At 37.7% G+C, this 27921-nt stretch overlaps 9 protein-coding genes across 11 annotated transcripts in view; 5 read left to right on the top strand and 4 right to left on the bottom strand.

Moving 5' to 3' along the window:
- Positions 1 to 27921, bottom strand: part of Emre (Essential MCU regulator) — a 61413-nt gene that overhangs the window by 3148 nt on the left and 30344 nt on the right. The window lies entirely within an intron of this gene.
- On the top strand, positions 49 to 5598 carry LOC143363007 (uncharacterized). Its single transcript, XM_076803583.1, has 3 exons — positions 49 to 3237; positions 4142 to 5188; positions 5271 to 5598. Exons 1-2 carry the CDS (start codon positions 130 to 132, stop codon positions 4772 to 4774), a joined length of 3741 nt encoding a protein of 1246 aa, XP_076659698.1. The 5' UTR covers positions 49 to 129; the 3' UTR covers positions 4775 to 5188; positions 5271 to 5598.
- LOC143362955 (uncharacterized) lies at positions 5788 to 7663 on the top strand. Its single transcript, XM_076803495.1, has one exon. The coding sequence runs from the start codon at positions 6011 to 6013 to the stop codon at positions 6356 to 6358; it is 348 nt and encodes a 115-aa protein (XP_076659610.1). The 5' UTR covers positions 5788 to 6010; the 3' UTR covers positions 6359 to 7663.
- LOC143362951 (uncharacterized) lies at positions 6602 to 14489 on the top strand. Of its 2 annotated transcripts, none has more exons than XM_076803491.1 (3): positions 6602 to 6672; positions 11462 to 12092; positions 12326 to 14489. In XM_076803491.1, the coding sequence occupies exons 2-3, from the start codon at positions 11695 to 11697 to the stop codon at positions 12855 to 12857; spliced, it is 930 nt and encodes a 309-aa protein (XP_076659606.1). In that variant the 5' UTR covers positions 6602 to 6672; positions 11462 to 11694; the 3' UTR covers positions 12858 to 14489. The 2 variants fall into 2 exon arrangements, with proteins under 2 accessions (XP_076659606.1, XP_076659604.1); XM_076803489.1 differs by lacking the exon at positions 6602 to 6672 and adding an exon at positions 7052 to 7188.
- Qbp-1 (Queen brain-selective protein-1) lies at positions 7417 to 11085 on the bottom strand. The gene is made up of 4 exons (XM_076803494.1): positions 10848 to 11085; positions 9163 to 9229; positions 8822 to 8963; positions 7417 to 8703 (listed from the first exon to the last, which is right to left on the bottom strand). Exons 2-4 carry the CDS (start codon positions 9213 to 9215, stop codon positions 8524 to 8526), a joined length of 375 nt encoding a protein of 124 aa, XP_076659609.1. The 5' UTR covers positions 9216 to 9229; positions 10848 to 11085; the 3' UTR covers positions 7417 to 8523.
- Mrpl40 (mitochondrial ribosomal protein L40) lies at positions 12960 to 14097 on the bottom strand. The gene is made up of 5 exons (XM_076803493.1): positions 13950 to 14097; positions 13781 to 13870; positions 13535 to 13705; positions 13263 to 13461; positions 12960 to 13134 (listed from the first exon to the last, which is right to left on the bottom strand). Exons 1-5 carry the CDS (start codon positions 13985 to 13987, stop codon positions 13012 to 13014), a joined length of 621 nt encoding a protein of 206 aa, XP_076659608.1. The 5' UTR covers positions 13988 to 14097; the 3' UTR covers positions 12960 to 13011.
- Positions 15102 to 24416, top strand: LOC143362931 (uncharacterized). The gene is made up of 6 exons (XM_076803448.1): positions 15102 to 15543; positions 15627 to 15716; positions 15798 to 15920; positions 16180 to 16516; positions 23960 to 24247; positions 24318 to 24416. The coding sequence occupies exons 4-6, from the start codon at positions 16187 to 16189 to the stop codon at positions 24342 to 24344; spliced, it is 645 nt and encodes a 214-aa protein (XP_076659563.1). The 5' UTR covers positions 15102 to 15543; positions 15627 to 15716; positions 15798 to 15920; positions 16180 to 16186; the 3' UTR covers positions 24345 to 24416.
- Sptz (zinc finger FYVE-type containing 26 spastizin) lies at positions 16536 to 27866 on the bottom strand. 2 transcript variants are annotated; one of them, XM_076803437.1, is made up of 14 exons: positions 27504 to 27866; positions 27260 to 27422; positions 26569 to 27165; positions 25185 to 26507; positions 23601 to 23747; positions 22707 to 23534; positions 22082 to 22612; positions 20819 to 22009; positions 20249 to 20752; positions 19805 to 20169; positions 17892 to 19477; positions 17510 to 17763; positions 17236 to 17423; positions 16536 to 17145 (listed from the first exon to the last, which is right to left on the bottom strand). In XM_076803437.1, exons 1-13 carry the CDS (start codon positions 27665 to 27667, stop codon positions 17256 to 17258), a joined length of 7821 nt encoding a protein of 2606 aa, XP_076659552.1. In that variant the 5' UTR covers positions 27668 to 27866; the 3' UTR covers positions 16536 to 17145; positions 17236 to 17255. The 2 variants fall into 2 exon arrangements, with proteins under 2 accessions (XP_076659552.1, XP_076659551.1); XM_076803436.1 differs by having other exon boundaries at positions 16536 to 17423.
- On the top strand, positions 24418 to 25190 carry LOC143362929 (uncharacterized). The gene is made up of 2 exons (XM_076803446.1): positions 24418 to 24886; positions 24952 to 25190. The coding sequence occupies exons 1-2, from the start codon at positions 24418 to 24420 to the stop codon at positions 25158 to 25160; spliced, it is 678 nt and encodes a 225-aa protein (XP_076659561.1). The 3' UTR covers positions 25161 to 25190.

The following is a 27921-nucleotide window of genomic DNA, read 5'->3' as shown; positions in this document are numbered from 1 at the left end:
GTTCTTCATGAACGTTTTTCCTAATAGGGTTCCTCGAAGTTGTTTAGTCGTTGCATTCGAATATAAATAGAATGTTCTATTGTACAAGTTGATCAAGATCGAGAACGAGAACGGAAGAAGGGAAAAGCGATGGCTTCGTCGGAGAAAGGACTGGTGATCGGTCCTCGGGTTCCTCGAGGACTCGCGCCCGCGGTCGAAGGACTCACGAGGGAGATCCTGAGGCATCGACCTCAGGATATTTACACATTCGCGGCGCATCATTTCGAGCAGCTGATCGAGTTACGAGAGACCGGACGCGCGTCCTCCAACCGGAAATGTCGCGTGCTCGTGGATTGGATTGGTCCCGACAACAAATGTCAGCCGGTGTCGGACGGTGGTTCGAATCATGATCGGTACCGTTTTTCGGTTCGAAAGAGGCACGATTCGATCGGAGAGACGAGAGAGGCGATCAAAGAAACGACAGGGACGACATCGACGAAGCTGTTGACGAGAAGAAGAAGAAGAAGGAGAGCAGCCGGAGGGGAAGCGATGGAAACGGCGAACAGAAACGGTTGGTCTATAAATGAAACGGTCAAGGTGTTCAAAAAGCATGCCTACGAGAACAAGGAAAAATCGAGAAACACGGAAAAGTCGAAAAGATCGATCGAGAAAGAGATTCATAGTTATTTCGAGCAACGTTCACCGCCGCTTTCGAAAACAGCCGCGCATTGTCGATTCCATCGATCTTGGTCCGTCGAGGATATGCACCTTGCGAAAAATAGTAATCGGCGATTCAAGGAAAATCAAGTAGAACCTGGTTCGATCGAGTTAAGCGTGACCAGCAGACTCGAGAATGGTGCAAGGACGTGCAACAAGAGCAGTCATTCTGCAGGAAACACCGAGAACATTTCGGTACGTCGTTTAAAACGACAGAAAAGTGCCGGTCAAATCGAAGATGTATGCTCTCCTTCGCACGCTCCGTCCAGGATTCATCGCGAACGCGTAGAGTACATCGTCGCACCGAGGAGAACACACTCGCTTCTGAACGTAACGTCGAACGGAAGTTGCGGAAAGGAGGAAACAGAAAACATCTCGAACGAGATTGTTCAAGGTCGTCAAAGTCGACGGGAATCTTTGAGAGGAAAAGGAATCGAGGGGAAGGAGAGGAAGAAATCGGAAGAAGGGGTGACAACGGACACGGGAGTCGACGACACCCGAGAGATCGTCGCCGCGAAATTAAATGATTCGAAGGGAATCGATACTGTCGACGACACGAACGACGAGCCGAGATTTATTCTTCAAGAGGACACTTCCTTGGATAATCAAGAATCCGTAATTCTTCCATCGGTGGTGACAAAACCGTGTTCCAACAGTAGACACTCGGAAAACGCTGCCGAACGATCCGAAAACGATACAAACTACTTGATCCTACCACCTATACCGGACGCATCGAAGCCGATCAAGAGGGAAGACAACCTGGTCTTACCCGTTTTGTCGAAACTATCGGAAGTAATTGAACTCGATCAACAACCGTTAAAATCTTCCGGCGAGGATCGAGTTGCGAGTATCGAGAATGGGAAAGAGCATGTGGAGGTCGACGCGGCCGTTTCGGAATCGCAGACGCTCCAAGAAAACGATTACGATTGTCGTATGGCCGTTGATGGAACGACCGAGAACGAGGAAGGGTCAGAGGTGATCGTGGAAATCGGTGGAAACGGTTCAAATGCAACGTCCGATTGCATTGAACTTCCTCCGACGCCAGTAAAGTCATTGGAAAAGGGGAACGAGAACGAAAATGAGAAAGAGAAAGACGAAGAGCGAGAGAACGAGATAGAGAATGGCAGCTCGACTACGACGATCGGCGATGACCAAGAGAGAGAACAGAGAACGTGTCCGATAGGGGGGAACGACGAGCTGAAGAGCAAATTGATTGAAATCGAGACGGTTGAAAGGAATATCGAAAATACGTTGACTTCGTCGGAAACTGTGCTGATAGCCGAGGACGACCGCGAATCTGTGGCCTCGCGTCCGGTAGATTGCACGTCGGAATCGGGATCGGAAAAATCGAGCATTCTGTTTGGGAATAACTTGGAAGCAGCTTGCATTGCTGGTGAAATTTCGGGAGAAAAGGCTGCATGCAATACGGCAGAAGGCTCGTTGTGTATGAGCGAAAATGATGAGACAGATACGATACCTCGAGAAGAATCGAACGCTTCGACGGTGGTGAGTTCGAGCGTGGAGGAGGATGGCGTGACCATGAGGGTAGATGTAGATGACGGCGAACAGTCCGAACGAGCACGACACGGTTCTGCCTGCCGAGACCAAGTATCGATCAATTGCTCGAAAGATGTAGATCTTTCCTGTTACGTTCTCACGGAAGGCTCGCCTTGCGAAATACCGGAGTCGGTCACCACTGTAATCATACCGGACAAAAGTATAGAGTTGCAACAAAGCGACGACGAGATTTTTCCCGATACGATCGAACAGGATACAAACCCGTTCGGAGAGTACATCGTATACCCGGCGGAAACGCGCGAATATTCGACGGACAACGTGGATTTGCTACGCGATATAACGGATGCTGTCGATCGAACTCTCGCGTACAAAGATTTGAGTAACATCAAAGAGGAAGCGGAGGACGAGGAGGAGGAGAAATGCAAGAGCGAAAAAGACGCGATGCGCGATGAGGTTGTAGAGACACGTTGTACGGCTGACGAGGAGATATCGGATCAACTGGCTCCGGTTGAAAATCTTCCCTCGGAAACCACTGTCTGTGCGGATCAAGGACGGGCAGAGGCAACGCTCGAAGATTGCACGACCGTGACAGAACCGTGCGTGCCCGAATTGAACTTGGATTCGTTCCGAGACGCGACATCCTCCGTGGAAGATGGAAGCGAGACGATAAACGTTGAGAATCTATCCGAGAAAGAGAACGATGACGGTGACGTTCCTCGCGAACCTGAGACCACCTCTACTTCGTTCGACACCGTGTCTCCGAAGACGAAAGCAACGATCGACGAAAATCCTTTATCAGAGAGTAGACCCGATCCAGACCGCCCTCAAGGTGAAAACGCCACGAGCAGTAACGATTGTGGTATCGACAGAAAAGACTCTTGTAACTTGGAAGAAGAAATCGCGAGAGAACTAATAGAACATTTAACCGGCGATTCTTTGACCCTCGAGGAAACAGATAAAAAGAGCGCTGAGGGTGCAGATTCATTCGATAATGCTACATCGGAGCGTGCAACAGTTTCTACGGCAGAACTCATAGACATGGACAGCAATAAAGACGATAGCGAAGTCAAAAGCGACAGCGTCGCGAGCACTTATCGTTCGGTCGGCACGATCGACGAAACGACGTTCGGATGCGAGCAGTTTTCAGAAAATCGAAATCAATCCGAACTATCGAGGGAACCGGTAATCGATTCACGAAACAATTCGTTGGACGCGGCTGTTCGAATAATTCAATTTCGTAAGTAGTAACTAATATTATCTATCTGTGTGCATGTATAAATCTACGTACTATACTATGTACATATACTATATGTATACGTGGGAACAGAACAAGAATATTTTAATGAAACAACACAACCTGAATTACTTCCAAAATACTCCAAAATTTCTTCGCAGCTCCGGTAACTTGCACACAACTGTCACTCGACCTTTCCGTTCGACTCCCCGCGCTAGACTAACTTTTTCAAAACAACCCGAGTTGCACCTCTCCCCTCTCCGACCACCACGCCTCGTTCTCCGCGAGCCTAGCAAAAAAAAAAGAAACAAACGTCGAGTGCAGGTATCAGGGCAACGGGCGCACGTGTTCATTTCGGTGACGTACCACCCGACCGGCTGTTCCCACAGTGCTATACATGTATTGTATTAGTATAGTACAAGCTCGCAGCCGAGACGCTTAGCGTGTAAGTGCAGTGAATATTTTAAAAATGTGATATCGTTTTCTACAAGGTGTACGCGAATTTCTACGCCGACGTCGAAAATCAAAGAAATCTGACGGAGAAGAAAATTATCGACAAGACAGCCCTGAGACGTCCGCAGTTCAGGAAGCAGGGTCGTCGTTGCCACGAGAAAATATCCAGCTAGTAAGCACTAGTTATCAATTTTAAAGAGGTGCTTTTTAATGATTTCCGTTTTTTTTCTTCTGTTTCAGAAGAATCCTGGAGATCCTGGGACGCAAGGATCGAGTATTTCTCATGGAAGACATACGGGAGAGTTTCACGACTCGTTGCCGTTGCCGTTACCGTTACCGTTTCCGGTACCAGTGCGTGAATCGGAAATGTCAAAAGTTCGAATATCGCCCATGAACGCAACGGTTCATGCTTTAGAACGTATACGCGACGATCCTGTGAAACCCTCGCTTACTCCCAAACCCGACATCTCTTCATTCCATTACGAATCCCCCGATACGTGTGTCTTGTTGGCCTTCGATTTACCAAAGAGCTTGCAACTGATTGAAAATGCTTCGAATTGGTCGACATCTTGTGTTAATATGCCGTCCTATATCGTCCGTGTCGACCGTGATTTCGACGGGGATAAAGTCAACAGTCTCGCGGGAGAACGTTCCGATTCCGACGTCAATGATATTCGTGAACCGTTGGCTCTCGATAGAACGTCCAACAGCATTGTCATAGAAGAGATTTTAACCGATGACGAGGAGGAAAAGGAACGCTCGCACGCATCACGATCGGATGACGCCGTTGACGAGAGCGCGTCAAGTACAAATTTCACTTTTGAAAACATCGACTTCGATTCCGAGGCAAGGGAAACCACTCGAGAAACTTGAATAAAAAGAAATTGCTTTACTATTCATGTTAACGAAGACATTACGTAATTTCAAAGATAGTATAATAGATACGCATATATATACGAGTACGTACCTTACTCGCTTCACCTAGTCATCCTGTAAGCGCCTGCACATGGCGCGTCGTGTATTTGCTGCGAATCGTTGCATGTATATGCATTCTCATAAAATACGAGAACGCGTTGCATATGTTATTTTCGTCTTTTCGTCGATTATCGCATTTACGATAGACGCGTGGAAGCGGACGCGGAACTCCTTTAACACGTTGAATACCACCTCACCCATATGTGGCTGACGGAATTATTTGTGCAGGTTTTAAAATGAATTTTTACGTTGATATATTCATTGTACCAAAATTAGGATCTGTAACATGCAAGAAAGTTGGAGGACTACTCGGTATATCATACATTTAATTTCTTTCAATTTTTATTTCATTAAATAACTTACTTTGATTTGATGAAATTTTTGGGGTTTCTAGTTTGGCGATCAAAGTATTAAAATCGAAACGACCGAAGAAGAAAGAGGAAGAAACGCCGAAGAAAATCGCGCGACCAACCAAACCTAGAGTCGGTCGAGAGCGCATGCGCGGACGCGAACGCGTGAAAGCGACTAGGGGTTACGTATTTTCGACGACGAGTTACTCGTTACGTGATTATCGTGCTCGGACAGTATCGGGCAGTGGCGTGTTTATAGGCGCTCGCGCAACTAACGCTCGAACAAGACACTCCTTCCAGACACATAATAGTAATCTGCTTTGTTTTCTTCTACTATGTCTGTAACATGTAACAGAATTGATTACGGCGAACGGAAGAGATTCTTTAACTGTTCGATCACGTTACATGTAATAATACCTCGCATCAATTTTACTTGAGTGGACGGGACTTTTTAATCGCGGCAAACTACACATACATACAGAGATACGTAAATACATACATGTACACATACATACACGCGTGCATATACATAGATACGTACGTTCGTAGAGTGTATGTGGAATACTTGCGAGAGCGAGAACAGGAACAGGAATAGGAACAAGAATAAGAGTGCTCTTGTAATTCGCGCATTGAACGTCCTACGGCGGATGAAGTGTGGTCGGTTAGAAGGTTGCAAAGGTTGCGTCTCGTTCCCGGAAAATGCGGCGGATCCAGGAATAAATCAGTCGCGACTCGATTGACGAAAGAAAGAAGAAAAACGTCAAGGCGCGCCGACCGATTCGCGATGCTACGAGATTTGAACGAGGATTCGCAAGCTAGTATGGCAGCAACGAAGATTCAGGCGAATTTTCGGGGATATCGAGTTCGGAAGCGACTCGAGGAATCGAAAAAGAACGCGAAAGGAGATTCGCGAGCGTCGAACGCGACTGTTCGCCAGTACGGACAAACCCAGGACGAACATGAACAGAGAATGGCAGAGCTGGAGGAGAAATCTGCGACGAAAATTCAAGCTGGAGTGCGCGGTTTTCTCGTACGGAAAAAACAAGAAATGGCCCGAGCGGCAGCGACTAAAATTCAAGCGGGTTTTCGGGGTTTCAAAACCAGGAAGCAATTGAAACAAAACGAACAATAATTGCTACGATTTCTCTCAGTTTTCCCACGTCTCGTTCTTACGCGTTCACGGTTGACAGGTACTCGGATTCGGAGTGTGTGATTGCGCGCATCACGCACCACTCGTGCGAGTATACGTGTTTGACGAATTCCAATGACCAAGAAATCCTCCAAGGTACAGAGAACACCGAGAATACCGGAGTCATTGACAACGAGGATTATGCTATTACTTTCGCTTGTCGTTGGATGAACCGATTCCACGGAAACTTGAAAGAAAAGAAGACAAGTTTTCATTGGTGCGACGCGAGTTACTAGTTCCGAGTAATGTTGTATAATGTACGCATGTAGAGATACTTTCCGTAGGTAGAACCGTGTTTGTCATTAGCTTTGATTAGTTGACGAATGGTATTTTTTCTGTTGCTTCTTTTTCATTGTTTTCACAAGTCTACGTAAGTCGTTACGATCTCGGTTCTCGTTTCCTCTTTTCTGCTGGTCTCTGATGATGCGTTTGTATGATATCGACAGTGAATTCCTTGCGACGAACGGATCCATAATTATCGAAGAATAATCGAAATAGCCTCGGTGCTCACCAACGACAGCGTTTGGCAACGACATTGACACTGCTGCTGCTACTGTTATTGCTACTGTTAGCCGCTGCGCTGCGCTGGCCAGCCGCGAAAATATTCGTAGAGCAACCAGTTAATTTTTAACCATAGCCCGGTACAGTCAAGTTCAAAACGTCTCTTGTACAGAGAAGTTCCGTGTGCCATCGGATAACAGTGTTTCCTTTTCTTTCGTATTTATTTTTGTGTACCTACATATGTATATATGTCTTCGGCGTGAATCTTGGAGGTATATGTATCTTTTAATTATACAACATAACTAAATTATTGGTTCGTCGAGAACTTATTTTCATATTTTCTTTTCTCTTACGTCCGCACGATACAGCACATCTACGTACGAACGCGTGCGATCGAATCACGATCACTCTCGGAGACGACATTTTTCAGGGATTGTATTTAGGAGCGAAAACACGAGAGGATAATTCGAAAACAAGAAAGCATGACAAGACGATACCTTCTTTTCATTCGTTTATTAATCAATTACAGAATGCGGGTAATACATGGTACAATTACTTTCTCTTCCGAGGGATCCAATCTAATCGAATTGTTTGCAAATCCCAAATGCTCTCCTGAACAATGAAACGAATACCAGGTTCAATGTTATTTTATTATGTTTACTTAATAAGATTGCTTCTGTCGAAATAGAAAGTATCACGACTTGTAGCGGATTAATCGGAAATAAATATACCTCTTTGATAAATGAACTTCAATGATTGAAAAATATCTCTCTCTCTCTCTCTCTCTCTCTCTCTCTCTCTCACGCGCTTTCTTTCACGCACAGCACACACACACATACGTACATACACAAACATACTTTCTTTCACAATTTTCCTTTTCTCTAACTAGTCTTTTCTCATTTCCCACAATCTATTCCTCTCTTTCTCTCTCTTTCACTATCTATCTATGTATTTATCTATCTATCTATCTATCTGTCTATGTATCGTGCTCATTCTTTTCTTCCTTGATCGCGTATGGCGTATATGATAAAACTCATGCAACCATGCTCAACGCGGATCCTGACTTTTGATTCAAACAATAATTTGTTGTATTCGTGTAATCGAGTGCAGGGCTGGTCAACGATGCGTGGAATGTAGTTGTTAAATAGACGAACAATGAGACCGATTACTCGACGCAAACAGACAACGCATACGAAATTCGTGAGATATTCGTATGTATGTATGTATCCTGTATTCTGTATTCTGTATTCTGCACTATGATGTCGGCGATGATAATGCACATTTAACGCATATTTCAACCATTCATTTCCTATAGGTTTCGCTTTTTGGATTAGGTTTCTTCCGACGCGACGAGATGCCCTGCCGTCGCGACTACAATATTTAATAACGCGTTTGCCCAGTGCATCTCGTCGCTAGAAACAAAAGAAACCGACAGTTTCTCTACTCGTTTGCTCGCGTTTTACTCACTAGTAATTCTATCCGATTAATTGATCGGTTGGTTATAATTCAAATGAAGTAGCGGGGTTGTACGAATTCCTTAATTGTTAGTCGAGTGGTGTTTCCTTGTTTTCCTTTGCGTCGTGACGTTGTTTTTTTTTCGTAGGAACTCAGGCGAACGAAAAGGATCGATGGAATTTGTGTGCGATCAGACAGTCAACGTCCGATTCCGCTTCGTTACATTGCATTCCTGCCTCGCTGCATCCGTGGCAACTATTACAATTGCAATACATACCCTCGCCACAGATACCATATATGTCATTCGGTCCTCCACAAAATTGGCCGTGGCCCTGAAAAATGAAAAGCGTGACTCTGAATGTGAACAGGCTTACTCGGCCAGCAACAAGTTGATTGATAGAGCGAATCGATTCAATTTTGACTCGACTCCGACTCGATTCGATGGCTGACCTTTGCACATACTTCACCGCAATAGGGCAATGTCACCACACCAAATTTACATTCGTTGCACTCACTGCCGCAAAGTTCGCAGCGAGGAGGCAACGGCTCGGTCCTCAGTTTGATCCCCGAATACCCGAAACATTTGTCAAACCTGATCAAAAAGCACATTGATATTGTTCGGCTATTCTCGATTCGGGACGATCAATATCCTCCGGCTATGTTAAGGAAAAATTTCGAAATCGACGTCGAATTCGAAACGTTCGACCTCGATCTCGATCTCGAGTTTGCAGCACATTAAAGATACGTTTATCGTTAACGGACACGACAATTTTAGAATACAGAATTCTTACACGAGCACGACAAGTATTATCGCAGCTAGAGAAATCGTCTGAATGGATGTCATTTCGCTTGGTGGATCTGCAACAAAGTTGAAATGCAATGTTCACAAGCGTGTTAATCCATTCGAACGTGAAACGTTGTCGATGGTCGGTTGGCGCGAGATGGTTTATCGCATAACATTTTCGACTAATTTTTGATAACCTACGGACGAACGTGTACGTACGTGCGGTGCATGTGTGTGTGTATAGGTACATGCGAAAATGAATGCCGATGTCGGGGGCGTCGAACACACAGTCTCTACGCTACTCCGACGATCCTTCGTGAACACCAGAGTCCCATACCGTTTCGTTATACAAAATGAAACAACGAATATTCGTTATCTCTACCGATTTACACTTATCGTTCGGTTCTTTTAGATTTGATATTCGCATGTGTAAGCGATAGATCATGGTAGTACGTGTAACAAGGAAATGCCTTAATTTTTATCCTTGGCCCGTTTTGCTTTTGTACGTGTTCCCACGGTTTCCATGGTTTGCACGGTGCATGATGTAAGATGCAGAACTCGAGATTCTAAACGCGAGACAGATAGTACTCGCGCCTCGTGGTATTCGACGATTCCGAGTACAAAGACTACTGCCGAGCGATTTATCGATAGCTACATATGTAGAAGCAAAGAAACAATTTTCCCTCTTGCTCTTCGACCTTTCGTCGCTCCATCGTGTGACCGCCTTCTTCCCTTTTACCGTCTTAATCTGTCTCATTTTCGCCAATTGTTCTACGGGGAAACTGTATTTCTGTATTTCCTGCGCTGCGCTACATTTTCCTGCTAAACGGTTCAACGCGTGATGTACGGATTTTTACGAGATTATTAATAATGGTGCGAATACGGGTGCAACTTGACGATACCGTTCGGGTATGGCTATACTTTTTACGTCGTGCTGCGAATATGGACAAATTTCGTTCCTTCGTGTTAGCCCAGTAAATTGGCGTATCATAATTGCGTTAGGAAAACGATATCGACTTGAGTTTCAAATGAAACTTGAAATGTTACGAGTTTAAGCATAGAAATGGTAAACGCGGAGCTTCGTGGTCGTTTCGGTGGTCGGTCGGAGGAGCATAGGTAGAGACTCGTGTTGCTCTCTCCAAGTTTTCGTATACTAAGAATAGCAAAAGGATTTGCGTTGGTTCCGATCGATGCCAGGTTCTCTTTCAGCGTCTCGTCTCTTTTCTCTTCTCTTCTCTTCTTACCTGATCTATATAGGTTCACTAATCTAATATAATATAACGCGGGACCGCGGAAAGCATATCTTTTTTCTTTTCACCTGCGCGCTACCACCATTTTCTACTCGATCTCTCTTTTAATTCTCCTAATAGCGTCAGCAGCCTATTCGATTGTACAAAGCAATGCATGTGCTTAAATACGGAGGAGGATTAACAACGGATTACTACGGATACGGTAATAATCTTCCTTTCAGGATTGCCTCTCTGATTGTTCCTGTTTGAGCGGTTTCCGGTTCCTCTGCTTTCCTTTTACCTGTCCTCTTTCCTCGACGATACCCCTGCACCTCTATACCTCTCACGCCCTTTACCTTTTCGCCACACTATCGTTTGATACTAAAGCGGTGGTACCGATCGAAAATCGATAACGAGTAAACATCTCGATATGGTACACGATACATATACCATTGGTGCTCACCCTAAACAAATTTCCTGTAACGTAGAATCGAATCGAAAACAAGTGATGATAAATTTGTCGTTTAAAGAAAAATACGAAATCGTGAAAATACCGGGACGCGAATGCGTAAAGTCACGAAGAAGACGTTGAGTGTGCCATTCAGGAGAAGTGCGCTTTGTTTTATAGGGAAGTGAACAAAAGGTAGAAGGGAGAGAGGGGACAGAAAGAGGAAGAAAGCGAACGAGCGAGAGAGAAATGGGGCGTGGGAGGGGAGGGTGGGGGCGAGAAGGGTTAAATTGACCCAGGATCAGGCAACGTATACCTGTTGTCCTCTCTCCCTAATAGGTCCTGGTTGCCATGTGAAATTTTTGCTTTCCGTCCCATTATATCCGTACGACGCGATGTCGTAAATATTCTTCTGAACACGTCTTTTCCGATTTTAGTGAATTTTCTTTGACGGACGTCTATTAATATGTAAATCTTCTCGGTTGAGCGTTACGAAAAACAAAGATGCCCATTCATTGACTATTAATAGCCTCCCTAAATCACCTTGTCAACTTTATTTCCGTGATAATGTACCTACCGAACCGTAAAATCAAAAAGGATGATGTTACTAAACATCATTTACGTTTCAGGAGAGAAAACGTAAGGTCCGGCAAGAAGAACGAAAGAAAGAGGGAGGAGTAACGGAAGGAAGAGAAGGAAGGAAGGAAAGAAAGATCTACAGTAATTCGATCGTCTGCAGGCTTAAATCTATTGTAGATCGCGATAGAGAAATTAATCGAGGAATTCTTTTCACCGCCAGCTACCTGTTAGCTAGCTGTTTTATGCAAAAGATACGCATATTGTACGGCTGTGTGTCGAAACGATGTGGCAGCATCTCGGCAAACTCTTGACGATCCTTTACGAACGAATCGATCGGGCCGAAACCATTTTCCTACAAATGCAGAACATTTCGGTGATGACCAATCAAATTTTATTTCTGAAAATGACTGACTTGTTGTTACTGCCTAAACCCGAAATGACATGTCTTTACACGTTGATGTTTTACAACGTGATCACTTACTGTGTTAGCTACATTAAGGAATTGATCGAGAAGGAAGATTGGTCGCCGTACATAACTATCACCGAAAGATCAAAGATTAAACATTTAGCTATGTCTGCTACGAAAATAGTACTAGAGTGGACTAAAGCTGTTACATTCGTCGTAACGTTAACATTCATGCTACTCGTGTTTGGTTTGGAGCAGGGTCTCCATAACTATAGGTAAGCGTGACAGGTGATGCAAAGGCAAAGAGGAAGAAATAGAGGAAGTATTGTACTGACATGCATACATACATATGCACAATACTACATGTAGTATGTGTATGTATATTATGCGTAGCGTACTCTGTAGGTCGAACGTAATAATGAATTCGAACGATTGTAAGGAGGGAAGCGAAAAGGGGTGCGCATGTACAATCCAAAAGAATCGTTCGATATATTTATTCTTGTTCCAGGCCGTCAACGTTTTACATCATGATAACGTGGACTTATTACTCGGCGACGGAAAAGCTCTTCGCCGAGATGTTCCCGTCGATTTTAAAGCTCTTCCGCGTAGAAGCTTTCGAGAACATGGAGGAACTCTATGCTCCGGTGATATTAAGGTCATTTACCATTGTCGTCGCTGTTCTCCACATATTACTCCTTGTACCGACAACATCCTGGCGATTTCTGTTGGTTACCAGCTACGTGAACATTCATTTGAGATTAAAAGACCTCTGGCAAAAGTTTGCGCCTTTGTTGCAATGCGAACAGCAATTTCTAAATTATTATAGGAAAGCAACGCCCGAGGAGATTTCCCGTTTCGACGACGTTTGCGCCGTTTGCCTCTGCAATATGGTTAAAGCGAGAATAACGCCTTGCCACCATCTTTTTCATGCGGATTGTTTACGTCGATGTCTCAAGATTAGCAATACGTGTCCTCTATGCAAAAGAAAACAAAAATTCGAATATAAATCAACGATCGATCAACGACCGATTGCAAATTGACCTAGATCATCTTTTTGAAATTTCAAGTTCGAATTAACAATTTTCTAAGAAAATCTAAGGGTTTTTCGTTTAGGCCAGTATAAATAAGCAGACGCACGTAACTTTTGTTTTTTGCATTTCTTGATTCTTTATTCGTATTATCGATTCTATTCGCTTAGGCTTCTCCCTCGTATTTAACAGTAATATCTGTATATGCACCATCTGGGCTCTCGTAATTCTGTATCGGTGGAGTATTTACTGGTCCAGACGCGCTGTACGGCAATAACGATTCGTCAAACTGAAAGCAAAATATAACTCATAAATAAGTTTGACCACAACCGCTCATAGAATCATTCTGCATCAATTGCTAATAACAATTAAATTCATCTTCTCTCGAGGATACTGTACTACTCGAATGACGCTTACTTCTGTTGCTTTTTCATAAAGATACTCGGACTCTGCTTTTAATTCTGACAGAGCTCTTTCCTGCGAAACCATGATAGATTCTATAACACGTAGGTCCCTTGTCCACTGATCTAGTTTGTATCTTGACCATTCTTTTCGCAATAATGATCTCCTCTCTATCTCTTCGGGAGATAATGCAACGGAATCACGGAACCTTTCCCTGTAACATACATATTGCAACAACCGATTATGGAAGCAACCAAAAGTAGAGAACAATGTAACGTACAACATACTCTCTTTGCTCCATCAAATCAGCCATAATTTCGACTTCAATGATTGGTTTCATTTGTTTAGCATTCTTTTCCAAACGCCTAATTTGTTTCTCCAATTTTCTTTTTCTCCTATCCTCTCTAGCTCTGGTTATAGCAGGATCTATTTTCTTTTTCTTTCTAATTGGCAATCCTCTGCGAAGAAAATCAGTATAAAATGTAGTACTAATCTCAATTAATTTTCGAAATATAGAACATTCAATTATTTACAGTAATATGTTGGTAACTTGAAAATGTAATGGATGCGTGTACATAGAAATATTTCGTGGGCTAACGATCGATAACGAACGCAGTGACATTCTGCAACAATAAACAATTGTAATTACAATAGCGAAAATATCTAAAAACCAAGTGTTATTTACTATGTATTAATTATTACCTGGAAAAAGCGTTTATCACAGGTAGGACACTCATCATTTCTATAAAACTCTTTCGATTTCTCGTAATCTTGATAACAGCGTCCGATAGCTTCCTATTACTTTCTATAATTTATCATTTATGATTGTGAGCTATTCATAACCTATCTGCCTTTCCTCCTTTAAGTCTGACAACCTGGAAAACAAACCTGACAAGACGTTTTCCATGAACATCAACGAACAGCAGATAGAATGTAAATATCTTGACTGTTACATTTATTCAAAATACCTATATTATATGTAAGTAAGTAACCAGACGGATCTCGGTATATACAATAATGACTGTAAGAATGTGTAGTTCGCCAGTTCACGAAATTATAAATGCAAGTTGTTTGTGTGCGATGTATCTACTTACGTCACTGATCATACAAGTCAGTGATCACCGACTCGTATATGTATGTACACGTTACGTAAGAGCTACCGTGAAATTTTCTTAAATTTAAACGCTGTCGAAGACATCGCAGTGTCATTTTCAAATTCTTAATAAATAATCTCATAATAGATTTTCTGGATGACTTTCATTTTGGATTGAGTTTTAATTTGCGTTCTGTTAATGTTTTAGGCCAGGCTTTGGAATTAGTAGCAATTTCCGAGGCATTTTCGAGGGCTATGCCCCCTTGACCCGGCCGCGCGTCTTGCTCCCAGTGACGTCATAGTCTCGAGCAACCTTAGGCCTGTACCACAATTCCGAAGCCTGAGTCCTACACCTATATCCAACCCCTAAAGAACAGAACAAATGATTCTTGCCGATATTCCCATAAGCGGTAGTGCAATAAGCGGCAGGAATCATCTGCTCGTGAAAATCTGTAAATAGCGCCACTAGACTGTTGCGGCAAAACGCTCAAACTGTTAGCCAAACGTTACCGACCGAGTAACCGGGTTTTTGTGCCGCCAGCGCCACCTGGCGTTGGAAACCCGAAAACTAGTCGGCTACAAGCTTGGGCGTTTTGCCACTACGAGGTAATGGCGCTGTTTGCAGATTTTGCCGGAAGATGTACGTGGCGCCACCCAGCGGAGGAATCCCGAACACTACCCTGCATTATCTTTTTAGCCTGTATTAGAACCTGCGTCATTTATGGCGAGTTCGCATGTATCGAAGAATTCTTCGTAATTATAAAATTTTACTAAACTGATAAATTCAGTAAAGATATTATTTTTCTGACATTACAGTTTAAGAAAACTTTAACTAAATATATTCTAGATTTAATTTTCATTATTCAAAATTTATTGTTCACACGATTAAGTATTATAAAAAAAATCCACATGCTCTTTACAAATAGCTCAAACTTTAAGCGATATAAAAGTTGCATGCTTATCAATGCAAATATTTTTACGAACAAATACAAAATTGTAGAAAGTAAATCGCGATGACAGATATGACAGTGTATGTAAAAATTAGTGAAAACAATGGGTGTATTTATGAAGATAATAGTAGTGTCCAGCTAAACGAAAATAATTTGAGCGGCTTAATTTCGTGTTTGAAGCAAAGTCAAGTAAAAATTAATAATTTTTTGACTAGCTTAATAGAAAAACAAGACAGCTCTATCAGTGTTGCAAGTAAATAAATCTGGAAATGACATATTCATCTAAATTATTAGTTCGATAGGTCGAGAAAACTAATAAATTTTTATCAATTTTAGATCGGCTAACATCGGAGAGTGAGTCGGATTTTGAAGAGGAGATCGAAGTTAACCCTAAGAAATGCAAATTGATCGATTAACAGTGTACCTGTAACTACTTATTACATTTGTTATTGTAGATTTTTTGTATGGCACTCTAAAATAGTACACAGTCCGATTTCATACGATGAGATGGATTTGTCGTTGCAACCGTGTTGACAAGCATCTTGCCCTGAACGTTTTGTGATGCTGAAAAGCGATAAATCGATTATAAGGGAACCAAAGTTACATCACCGGTAAAAGAAAACGTGACCGGTAAACATTAATTTCTTTTATCCCATACCTTTTATGGTGTTATGAAAATTAAAAATGTTCAGTTTCACATAATCTAAATACTTATTAATTATCGAAAAATTGTTTTGTGTTTACAACTCTTTTCAATAATACTTTTATATTTATTCTTTTTCATTTGTTTTTATCTGTTCTTCTTTGATCTTATAAATTTTGTAATAACTGTCAATTTAATGTAAAATATAGGTAATTAATTAACAACTGTTCTTTTTTTTTTTTTAAGATAAAGTATGTCTGCTCTGCTATCGAATGAAGCTCAATTGCGCTATGTAATAGAATGGTTTCAAGAGTGGTCAGAAATGCAGAGAAGTGACTTTATGAGCATACTCCTGGAACAGTGCGGGCCTGCTGGTCTTGTGAATGGATTAGTACCTAGAATGGAAACTCTAGGATGTGCTGAAGGATCCGATAGACCTCCGAGTATATTTCAATGTCGGGTAAAACTGTTTCGAGAGTGGAGCAATAACTGGTCCCAACAAGAAAAGGATTCTTTACTTTCATCTATTAAAAATACAGACCCCGCATTTGCAGAAAAATATGAAGAAAAACTGTCATCTCTAGTGAGTGAAGATAAAAAATCATAAATAAACATTGCAGAATAATTGGTACTCTGTCATGTTGTAAAATAGTTTTATCTTTGAATTGAAAAGATATGTCATCAGAATATAATAGATTTTCTTATTTTTATAAATATAATTACAACTACTTTGAACTTTCATGCGACTTATTGAAGAGGGTAATTGAAATTGTTTAATTAGAATTTCAAATATGAATACATTACATTCCAGCATTGTTTTATAACATTCATTTCTTAGTAGTCACACTTCTTGCACAAATGGGAGCAAGGAAAGAGGACATTTTTAAATATATTTTTGTAAGCACTATAATAACAAATCATTAGAAAGATGTATTATTCTGCTTATGAAAATAGACATATTTTATTCATTATTCCAATGTTATTTATTATTATACATATACTTAAATAAATTGTTTATAAACACTGCAGTTATTGCATTTTCTATGTTACAATTAATTTACACTTATCTAGTTATAAACTCTGAAGTTTCACTTATATAATTACCACTTTTAAAAAGTGAAAAGCTATGAAAAATAAATTCGCTTTGTACATTACATTATACAAATATTCATGGAATGCATTAAGACTGTTCTTACTCGATACTTGGAATCACTTGAAATACAATTATACGTATAATGTTTTTTAAAAATCTGTAGAGATGTGTAATAACAACATAACAGGAACATAAAATATATTACTTACTTTTATAAGACAGTCTAGCATCACGATTTTGGTTCTTGCTGAAGCCATTTCATGCATATTGCTTTAATGGCAGTTTGTCCAAGTCTATCAGATTCTTTCAAAATTTTTCTTATATCCTGTGCTCTTGAATGGTTAACAGCCAACAAGTATGCAGTCTTCAAGTGCTTACACTCGATATATGCGTTTATCTACAATCATGAAATGTACTGAATAAACTAAGAATGTCGCGGTGATGAATCTTATGGGATTAAAATGTCTTAACGTGTAATCTTACTTTGAGTTCTATATCGGTTATCAGTTTGATCAGATTATGTACATCATTTTTAACAGCTGCTTCCATTTCACCGTGCGACCGATTCAACAATAATTTTATACAATGTGTTAGAACATAGTCTGAAATGATGTTTGAATTTGATATTCCAGAGGAATGACAACATTTAACCAATTGCTCTATTCCAGGAATATCGCATTTCAGTGTCAAGATATGACCAGCTAAAGAATACACTTTCTGTTGTGGTAGATTGTAATCTGAAATAATATGTAAACATGTATTTATCATATTACGGATATATATATCAATATCACTAATATGAATGAATATACTGTAGTATATCAAAAGGTATTTATATTGTGTGGAATTGTAATTGTTCGTAAACCTTGCATTATTCTGAATGCAATCCCAAATCCTTCTTCAATGTTGCGCCCACAGAGAATGGCTAGAACAGCCAAATCTATTTTCTGTTGCTGATTGCCGAATAAAGTTGGTAGTTCAGTAGTTTTATCATTGTCCGAATCTTTGCCCGGAAACAAATTCAAAAACTGAACGGGTGTTCTTCCCTCTTTCTCGCAAGTAGCTAAGAATTTTGCAATTTCCATTTGCCTAGAGATGGTGTTTACATGTTTATCTATTTCGGGAGGTTCCATTTCCATTGTTAAAATTCCGTGATTACTGTGCATGGAACTCGTACTTTTCTTCCTTTTTCTGTTTAAACTTTCGATTTGCAACTCAGACTCCAAGTGTTCTCGAGCGTCCAGCAAATAATGTCCTTTAGCACATAAATCTGAATAATTACTTATTTCACTGCGATAAAATCGAATGCATGTCATTGCGGCTCGTATAAAGTCTTTCATGAACAGTTGTAATTGGTATAAAATATGTAGGTATTGTCGCCTTTCTAAGCTGTAACAGACGTATATCAAATATTTTTTCCAAATTAGCAGACTAGGATCTTTATTTTTCATTGCTTCATGGAGTTTTTCAGTGTTTCCATTCTTTAAACAGTACATATAAATTCCATTGAAAAATAAATCGGGTTCTAAATCATTTTCTAAAGTAAACGTTAAGCATTCGTCAAATTGATCGTGTTTTAAGAAAAATTCTATAACTGAATTCAAACTTCCATACATTAATAGATAATAAAGAGTCTCGTAATAGTAAATTTGTTGCATGGATGAAAATGGATTTTTAAGAGTTGTTTGTCCTTGATTTGTTACTTTAAGATATCCGAAGACAATCGATATTTCTTGTGCAGCATTAGACTTGCACTGGTGAGGAAATTGTACGTATTGTTTGTATGTACTCAGATTGTCTAATATTTGTTGAATCTCTGTAAGTAGTGGTGGATCTTTTAGTGGACGGTTTTTTGAGATTTCCGTTTTTCTTACGCTTAACTCGTCCATTGTAATTTCTATACCCTCGTTAATTTTATTTTCAGATATTGACCTCTGGTCTCTTTTGATTTCAGTCATTGAATCTTTTGGATATGATAGGAACACCCAATCGTCAAATTCTTCGTGTTGAATTTTATCAAGACAGTGGGAGAACTTCTCTCTAGCTTCATCGAAGTATCCTACTTTCAAACATGTTTTACCCCAAGTTACCCAGACGCCTTGAGTATCCAGTCCTGCTTTGGTACTCACGTCCAGTGCAAGGATCCATTGTTCTTTTTCAATCAGTAGATCCCTTAATTTTTTCAAGGCTTTCCCATCCAAATTATCTGAAGGTATGTAATGCAAACAGTCGAAATGAACTAAACTGGCAATCAGGTCTACTTGCGACAGAAAGCGATCGCAGTGTACAAGTCCAGTGTTGAAACCAAGTTTGGCACATTTCACTTTTGCCGCAACCAAGAGAGAACGTATCATTTTGATGATCACTGTATGATCTACTTCTGGATTTACTTTTCCTCCGCTAACAGGTTGTAAAAGACGCTTCATCTCGTCGCATCGGTCTAGTAAAAAACTGTAATGATAATTGTAGTATTACTGGCAAGGGAATATATTGAAATGATCATTTTCAATGTCTACGAAACTTTGGTTTAATATAATTCTTAAATATTTTTCAACAGTCACGACAAATACTTTAGGAAATTACGATAGGAGGATAAAGAATTATCCTCCCACATGAATATTAACAAATGAAGAAAGTGTGTCAACTATTTATTAAAAGAATTACTTTCAACCAAAGTTATATTTCCTTAAAGCGTGAACATGATTAAAAAGCCATGTAAAAAATTTCACCTTATGTAACGAATTAATAGTAATAATAATATATAAATACAACAATTACCTGGTGTACGTTTCATGATCAGAATGTAAGTTAAGTATGGCCAGACACAAAGAAATGTTTGGCGCATACTCGAATGAAAATTCTTCTCTAATAGATTCATTATGCTTTTCATCTTTCGTCAATTTCCAGCAGTCAAATGTTTCACTACTAGCAGTGGATGGTGTTCCTTGTAGTACTCGCGTTTGTAGTACTGTAAGTCGTTTGCAATCATCGCATACGCGCACTAGTACAGAAGGTGGATAACCAGATACCTGCATGCGATGTTGAGAACATTGAGCGCATATAACACGACCGCATCTGCGACAATGATGTCGTCTGTTGAACATGGAAAATATAACAGTTTTGCAACAACTGCATTTTCTAGCCTATTAACAAAAATTTAGAATGAGAAAATTTATCGTTGTGTATTATAAGTATGCAAGACAGCAGACTTTCATCATATACCTTATCATTAGGCACCCATTCTTCTTTAGTAGGAACTACAACAGGCATAACAAATTCGTTGTTTTCTGTTTCCAAATACTGCGTACGTTTCGATTTGCTATCAACAGTATCACATTGTAAAGATACGCGACAATCCAATGATTTTTGAGCATAAAATCTTATAGTTTTATCGAAATCGTCTCTCGAAATGCCCACTTGTGCCAATCGGTCCGTAATTTTATTTAGTATTTTCTGAACACTTTCAAATTTACAATTCATTAATAACTGTTCTAACATTAGTAATGGTTCTTTTATAAGATGAATATGCAATGCTCTCTCTTGAACATCTAGCATGTGTAAAATTTCAATTCCTATTGTGGTTTTCCTATATTTGATTGTCTCGGTTGCTTTGCAATGCTCTAACAAATAATTACAAATAAATTGCATTGAATCAATAGAGTCTAGTTTTTTTAATACCGTTTCGCATAGTTTCACTGACTGATTCAAAGGTAAAGATTGAAGAAACTAAAAAAAAGAACAGCATTAATAAAATTAGATAACATCACTCATAATGCATTGATTTCATTTTACCTTTGATGTTTGCTTGAAATGTTGAGATTCACTTCTTAGGAGACCTATCAAAAAGTCTTGCTCCACAGAAAGATCTATTTCCAAAGAGAATGCTTGACTTTCTAGCCATTCTAAACACAATTCAAATTTATCTGCACTTATTAATGATCTAATAACTTGAAATTGATCAATCTCATCTGTACAATAAGCAACATTGTAACAAATGCTGTCTGACTCGAACGTACAATATGGAAGCATTCTGTGAAATATGAGCACTCTATGTAGGATTTCTTTTAATTGCAATTTACAGGGTGCAGGCAATTTGTAAGTGTCCATGTGATGCACTGTATGGAGCAAAGCGTTCACAGAAATATTCACGTGCCATTTCTTCACATTATATAATACTGTTTGACTTAAAATATAAATATCTTTAATTTGATATACATATTGCAATATTTTGGTGTCTTCTTTGGAAATAATATAACCGAGAATTTTATCTTTAAAGTATTGTAATTCCGTACTTGTGATCAGATTGTCTGGCAAAGCATTTAAAAGCTTCAAACAATTGTGCCATTCATTTTCTTTTAATGTCTCCTCAAAATGCGACCACAATTTTTGTCTCGGTATTATTTCAAGAATAGCCGCTAGAGCTTCATTATTTTCAAAAAGAGATTTTATATCTTTGATCCAAGACGAGCTTAGCAAGTTTTCGAGACAAGCGGTGCGTTTTAATTTATCACAATTGTTTTCTAAAATAGTTGGATTCTCGTTAAATATTCTTTGCAGAAGATAAGATACAACCCAACAATAACTTTCTAAATATTGCAGCAAACTTGATCGTACATTGTCAGCTTTCTGCATGCTCTTATCCGAATTAGTTTCTTTCTCATTATGTGTATAGGACAAACTTTTATACTTTAATATCACGTTGTATGAATTCGAAGGCGGTATGTATTGAATTATTACGTTTTTTTCAATATGCTTAAAATAATCATCGACTGATAACAAATCTTGGCTGTCGTTTATGTCCTGCATATTATTTTTCCAATTGTTAGAAATAAAATTTTGATATTGCTGTACAATATCGGGTAACATGATAGTTACTTCCTTTTCCGCGTTTTGCTCTGATTCCTCGAATCTCGACGAGTAATAATCAAAATATTCCTGGAAAGCCTCTTTCAAACTTTCATTTATCGTTTTTGGATTACAAACCTAGCAATATGATCTCATTAACGAAGTGTATTGTGATTTATAATAGAAATAAACAATAACAAGTCAACTTACTCGGATACGAGGTGTTCCATAAAATTCACTGGCCATTGTAAAAATGACTTTCGGATCATGGGTAATGTCTAGATCTTGCCATATTGGTTCGTTAAGTTCTTCGAGTTCCATGAAAAATTTATTACTTAACATCATATTGTTGAGTAATTTCGATCTGAGCGCGGTAAGTGTTACCAAACCCAAATCGCCAATTAAGTAACCAATTGACATCAATGAAACCGCCTGTTGTAAATTATTGAATGCAGGATGATCTGTCCAGATAATTAAGCTTGCATGAAGAAACATAAGATTCCATGTATTCAAAAGAAAGGTCAATGTTTCGTCTCCCATAGATAGTTCACTTAAATCTAGTCTTGCAAGACGAGATGTTTTACTTAACACATTTTTAATGTCTGGATGTTTCGAAATTGATCTACAAACATCATCGCTCAAGGAAAACTGATCCACATTCATACCCTGTAAGATTTCCAAGAGCTCTGTTAGTATCTCTGAAACACATTCGTTTGGACCATGTGTATCATGATTTAAATCCTGAAATAATAAAAGTGTTTGTTTAGTGTTTCTCTAATGATATTTCATATTATTCAATATCATTGAATATTACTTTTAATAAAGTCCTACCTACCAATTGACTTAATTCTTTGTTCAAGATAATACATCCATTTTCTTTATTTTTGATAGGTTTCTTAACACTTTTTTCACGCAAAAGTATGGGACAAGCATTTGTAAGAATGCTGTATACTAAATTAACTTGTAAATTATGTGCAATCCTTTCGAGTTTATCTGGTTCTGTTTCAAGATTAAAAATTTGATAACCGAAGTAATAATGCAATGGAGTCTTTAATAAGTCAGAAACTGTGAGTATCTGATGATCAGTTGGAATAATTGTATGCAAGAGTTTTAAATGAGAATAAATAATTTGTATATATTTTTCAGTGTCGCTAGGGATACCAACCGCTTTGCTCAGAATTTTTAAACCTGGTAAATAGTTACTATCTTTCAGAATTTTATTAATTGTATGTTTATTTGTCTGTGATTCTTTGAGCTTCTGATGTTTCATTGCTATATCAGTCCAGATGTCTTCTATTGCTTTGAACTCTTTCATACTCAATGAGATTTTTGCATCACAGAGTATATTTTCTACAGAAAGGTCTTCTTTTCTTTCATGTAACAATTGATAAATTTTAGAAAAGAAATATTCGTATTCTGTATTGTCAAATGTTTTACACAATTTCAAATATTTCATTGCGACATCGCAAAGATTGCTTGAAATAGAATAAATTGGACTCATGGTTAAAGCCATATCTAACACACATATTGCAAATATTTCGTTTACACTAAGGACATCCTTGCTCAGCAAACGTAAATTAATTTCTTGAGATGCTAGAAAAGTCTCGAATTGGCTAGTTTGTCTAGAAGAAAGTATTCCTTCTTGTGCTACTTGTCTCAAGTTCTGTAAAAATATAATTTCTAAATACATTTCCTATTATATTAATATAAGATAATTTGTGGAATATACCTCGAATGTAGAAGATTGTAAGTTCTCATTAGATGGATTTTTATCCTGTAATGAATTAGCTTGTTTACATATGTTCTCTCTAAACATACACAATGCTTTCGAAAATTGCAGTTCACCACATAGCTGAGTATTCTTCATGTCAGATGCCTATGATATAAAGAAAAAGCGTTATATGCCATTAAATATGTTATTTCAAGAAATTTTAATTACATTATTACTTTTATCTATTCGTGTTAATCCATTATCATTATATAAAGCTGAGTATTAATAAATAATGCTATTTCCTTAATTATTATTAATCTCTTATACAAATTAACTCGTGCAGATACATATAATTAACCAGTCAGATTAATTTCCAGGACACAAATGTATTTGAGATTGCATCTGATACTAAAGATTACAATGAACCAAATGAGAATGAAATGATTCAACCTGTAGATCTTGCAGTCCTGAAACTTTACATGGACGATGAAAGTCGATACAAACCACTGCATTCTTTAGTGGAAAACTATAATAAACGTAACAGTGTAAATAAAGCACAGGTTACAAACGTGCTTAATCAATTTGAACCAATTGTATGGGAAGATTCTAACATTGAAAGCAAGAACGAAGCATTTGTTGCTGGGTTTAAAGAAGACTTGGATAAAGTGTTTAAAAATTAATCAATGAAAATTCCAAAGTGATTAAAGTGTCCTTCTAATGTATATCTATTTTCAGATTATCAAAGATAATAAATTCGTTTGAAAAATTAATCAGAGCAAAACGTAAGAATGACCTATATCAAACTAATCCTGTGGAAAAAGAAGACTTCTTTCAGATGAAACCTATCGACCTTTCATTATTAGTAACAACAAAAAGTATCCCTAATGCTGATGACTATGAAGAAACTACAGATAGTCTTCAAAATTATACACCTGTCAAAATGAAAGCTATTACACCACATACTAAAGAAATAGAACCAAACGAAGAAGAATATGACTATGAAAACTTTAAAAGAGAATATGAGGAACAAATGGGAAAATATACAACTGATAGTTTACTATCGAATTATACTGATGAAGAACGATCGGAAAAATATCCTGTAGAAACAATACAAAAATTACTTGATTTCAAAAATTGTACAGAAACATCAAAAAAGTTGGGTATAAAAGCTATAGACTGTTTGATATATAACTATGAACATGAAACACCTAAAATAAAAAAATCTGTACAAAAAACATGGTTAATTATTAAAGTTTGGTTACTAATTTACATATGTCTTGCAATTCCTTGTTGGTGTCATAAAGGTAATTTATAGTATCACTTTTAATATAGTAATGAAAATTTATATAAGCAATATATTAATCTACAGGTTGGTGTTGTTGCTGTTTTCGTTGCAAGTTTTGCTTTCCAAACAAAAGGATTTTATTAGCAAAACAATATTATACAGTTAATCCACCTGGTATTTTAGCGAAAGAGGTAAAAAAAAAGGAGAAACCAGAAGAATTTATTACCTATGAACCTACTGAATTTGAAGAAGATGCATATGAACGGTTTGAGTCTGTGATAAGAAATATATAAATATCGACTACGTAAACGATTTACCTCTATAATATCCTTTGCTTTGATATAATCATTCTTCCACAAACACTGAATAACTAGACTTTCTTTAGTTGCCAACATAAAGTTTACAAATAACGGTTTGTGTGCTGTATCCTTGTTTGTTATAGCATCTATTGCTTGTGGCGTGTTCTTTCGTTTTTTCCATCTAGTACTATTGTGTAGCGGTTCTGATTCAGAGCTACTGTCGGATCGAATTTTTGTATCATCAGATATACTACCTTTCTGATAAGAAAATACATTCTCTTTGAAACGATTCGAAATCAGTTTTCCATCTATTAGAACTTTATGTTTAGCATGAACATTTTTGTTTGCATCTTTATATATATTGATGTCTTCCACAAACTGTGAATTTGTATAAAGTTCTAATCTCCATTTAGCATCTGTGATTACTGCATTGATAGCTGAGATATCTTTTTCAATTTGATCTATTTCTGCGCATCCGTTTTCATTTTTCATTTTTGTGAATTCAACTTCTGTGACTGACAGAATTTCTTTCAAATGAAATAGCATATCTCTTATGGCATATTTATTACAAAAAAACCCTGTGAAACTTTGTTCTAATAGTTTATTTCCAAAATTCGTTTGTCCATCCGAGGTACTTGTATTACTGTTATCATAACTCTTTTGAGAATAGTCGAAGTGCTCGTGTCTCAAGAACAGTAAAGAAAATATATTCTTTATTACATCTATTCGCAAATTAAGCGGATATAAAATTTGTACATAATATTTCATGTCCGTGAAATGACGCATAATAACACTCTGTTTTGTATCATAGGTATCGCATAATAAAAGTGCTTTCAGAGCGCTAAACATGCTACAGTATGCGTACAAAGTATCTTCAGGTTCAGAAAGATCTTTCAACAAGTTTTCTATTGCATTATATTGTTGCTCATGAATATTTGTTGTCATCTTCAATACTGACAAACTGTTAAAATGCAATAAAAGCTTGATTATCTGCTTTATGGAAATTCTCTGTTTAACTGGCTCTAGATTCTGATTATCATTATCTATGCTGCAAGTATTGTTTGTCTGATTCATAATGTATTCCACAACTGTAATACATTTTTTCAATTCAATATTGCATTCTTGTAAAGTAGAATCATGAAATCTATCAAAATCACATTTCGATCTTATATATTTAATTATATCGTGTTCTTGACTTCCATTTGAAATAATTTCTTCATTTTCACAATTGCCTAAAACTTTAAATAACAAAACAGGCCAGAAATTCCGAAATATTTTCGAGTTTAATATCGACGAGACGTTATCATACTTTCTATTCATCATTAAAATATAACAAATATCCTGAAAAAAAAAATATAATGTCAGATGCAAGTAGTGCAATACTGATTTCTTTATTACTTACCAAAATGTCTGTTGCCCAATGCAGTTTCGTATTAATTACTCTTTCTACAAGATTATTTGTATTTACAACTGGTACAATAGTAGAAGTATAATCGAACAATACTTCTTGAATTTTTAATGCATCATCCAAATTTTTAATAATTCTATAATGTGCACATGTTTCATTGAAAAATGCACGCCAAGCATTAAAAGGTTTCCTTTCTGTTCTTGAATATAATGCAAGCTCAATATCTTGGATATTACATGTTTTCAACAGTATAGGAAAACATAATTTGAACCATTCAATTCTATTAGATTCACTGATGTTCATCTTTGATAGAATACATAATGTGCATCCAAGATTATCAATTGCTTGTTGTTTTGATAATTCACTTCCTAATAATTCATTCACGAGCGACACATAAAAATCTTGCAAATTATGAAAAACAGTGGATGATGTATTAACATATAATGATAATAATTCATTAAGAATCCAACATACAATGGTTGGATTATTATAAATATTTTGTTTAAAAAATGTAAAACACTCTTCATACAGTATTTTAAGTACTTCCGAGTCTGCTTGTTTTGCATTACTTTCGTATATCATCAATAATTTCTACAAAATATGTAAAAAAAAAATATATTAGCGGTAAGAATTATATTTCTAATTGAAAGCAAAAATATAATAAATGAATCGGTTATTAAAGTACCTGTTGTATGTGTATTGTCAAATTTTGACATAACTGCAAAGCCTGTAGCATTTGCATATAACTGTGATAATTCTTTACATTTCTTATGTCTGACGTGACATTGCCAATAAGTTTTTGCAATAATATTTGAATGATCCATTGTTGACTGTTATTTTGAGCAGAACTGAAAAAAAATAAACATGAATGAAATGTTTTGCTTAGTATTAATATACTAGTTGATTAACTTACTGCTTATTATACTCACATTGAGTTTTCGATTAACGATTCGGATTTAATGAAGTCTACAATATCACTTTGACAGCAAAAAGATTTATCACTGTTAGTTTCCTGATAAAGGATAAGGGTAGTGTACCATAATTTTGATAAGACACATTTCTTAATTTCTAACACCTCCACGGATTCTGACATATTTCGAAAAATTAATTATCATAGCATAAAGAAGTAAATAATGCACACATTCTTTTAACCATACGTCAACATCATAACAGATAACAACATTGGACGTCCACAATGAATTTTCATTCAGCATTCGCAAAGTTAATATTTATTTGTGTTTCTTTATTTTATTCGCGGCTAATTTCTCGAGATAATAATTGATCACTAGTTACAGTCTTAAAGAATTAGCCATTTTTTTCAAATAATTAGGAATTAAATACATTCTT

The sequence above is a fragment of the Halictus rubicundus genome, chromosome 18, assembly GCF_050948215.1.
Source record: "Halictus rubicundus isolate RS-2024b chromosome 18, iyHalRubi1_principal, whole genome shotgun sequence".
Lineage (NCBI taxonomy): Eukaryota > Metazoa > Arthropoda > Insecta > Hymenoptera > Halictidae > Halictus > Halictus rubicundus.
This window is presented reverse-complemented; position numbering and strand designations above follow the sequence as displayed.

Excerpts from the sequence above, each read along its gene's own strand:
- Qbp-1 (XM_076803494.1), bottom strand. The coding sequence starts at position 9,215 with ATGACATCCATTCAGACGATTTCTCTAGCTGCGATAATACTTGTCGTG. Across the intron at positions 8,964-9,162 it reads ATAATACTTGTCGTGCTCGT|GTTTGACAAATGTTTCGGGT; the intron begins GTAAGAATTCTG and ends CTTTTTGATCAG. Across the intron at positions 8,704-8,821 it reads GCGGTGAAGTATGTGCAAAG|GGCCACGGCCAATTTTGTGG; the intron begins GTCAGCCATCGA and ends TTCATTTTTCAG.
- LOC143362951 (XM_076803491.1), top strand. The coding sequence starts at position 11,695 with ATGTGGCAGCATCTCGGCAAACTCTTGACGATCCTTTACGAACGAATC. Across the intron at positions 12,093-12,325 it reads CAGGGTCTCCATAACTATAG|GCCGTCAACGTTTTACATCA; the intron begins GTAAGCGTGACA and ends TTCTTGTTCCAG.
- LOC143362929 (XM_076803446.1), top strand. The coding sequence starts at position 24,418 with ATGAAACCTATCGACCTTTCATTATTAGTAACAACAAAAAGTATCCCT. Across the intron at positions 24,887-24,951 it reads TCCTTGTTGGTGTCATAAAG|GTTGGTGTTGTTGCTGTTTT; the intron begins GTAATTTATAGT and ends ATTAATCTACAG.
- LOC143362931 (XM_076803448.1), top strand. The coding sequence starts at position 16,187 with ATGTCTGCTCTGCTATCGAATGAAGCTCAATTGCGCTATGTAATAGAA. Across the intron at positions 16,517-23,959 it reads AAGAAAAACTGTCATCTCTA|GACACAAATGTATTTGAGAT; the intron begins GTGAGTGAAGAT and ends ATTAATTTCCAG. Across the intron at positions 24,248-24,317 it reads TTAAAGAAGACTTGGATAAA|ATTATCAAAGATAATAAATT; the intron begins GTGTTTAAAAAT and ends ATCTATTTTCAG.
- LOC143362955 (XM_076803495.1), top strand. The coding sequence starts at position 6,011 with ATGCTACGAGATTTGAACGAGGATTCGCAAGCTAGTATGGCAGCAACG.
- Sptz (XM_076803436.1), bottom strand. The coding sequence starts at position 27,667 with ATGTCAGAATCCGTGGAGGTGTTAGAAATTAAGAAATGTGTCTTATCA. Across the intron at positions 23,748-25,184 it reads AAGCAAAGGATATTATAGAG|GCATCTGACATGAAGAATAC; the intron begins GTAAATCGTTTA and ends TTTATATCATAG. Across the intron at positions 22,613-22,706 it reads ACAAAGAATTAAGTCAATTG|GATTTAAATCATGATACACA; the intron begins GTAGGTAGGACT and ends TTATTATTTCAG.
- Mrpl40 (XM_076803493.1), bottom strand. The coding sequence starts at position 13,987 with ATGATGAGTGTCCTACCTGTGATAAACGCTTTTTCCAG. Across the intron at positions 13,462-13,534 it reads GATTTGATGGAGCAAAGAGA|GGAAAGGTTCCGTGATTCCG; the intron begins GTATGTTGTACG and ends TGTATGTTACAG. Across the intron at positions 13,135-13,262 it reads TTTATGAAAAAGCAACAGAA|TTTGACGAATCGTTATTGCC; the intron begins GTAAGCGTCATT and ends TTTTGCTTTCAG.
- LOC143363007 (XM_076803583.1), top strand. The coding sequence starts at position 130 with ATGGCTTCGTCGGAGAAAGGACTGGTGATCGGTCCTCGGGTTCCTCGA. Across the intron at positions 3,238-4,141 it reads AGCGTGCAACAGTTTCTACG|AAGAATCCTGGAGATCCTGG; the intron begins GCAGAACTCATA and ends CTTCTGTTTCAG.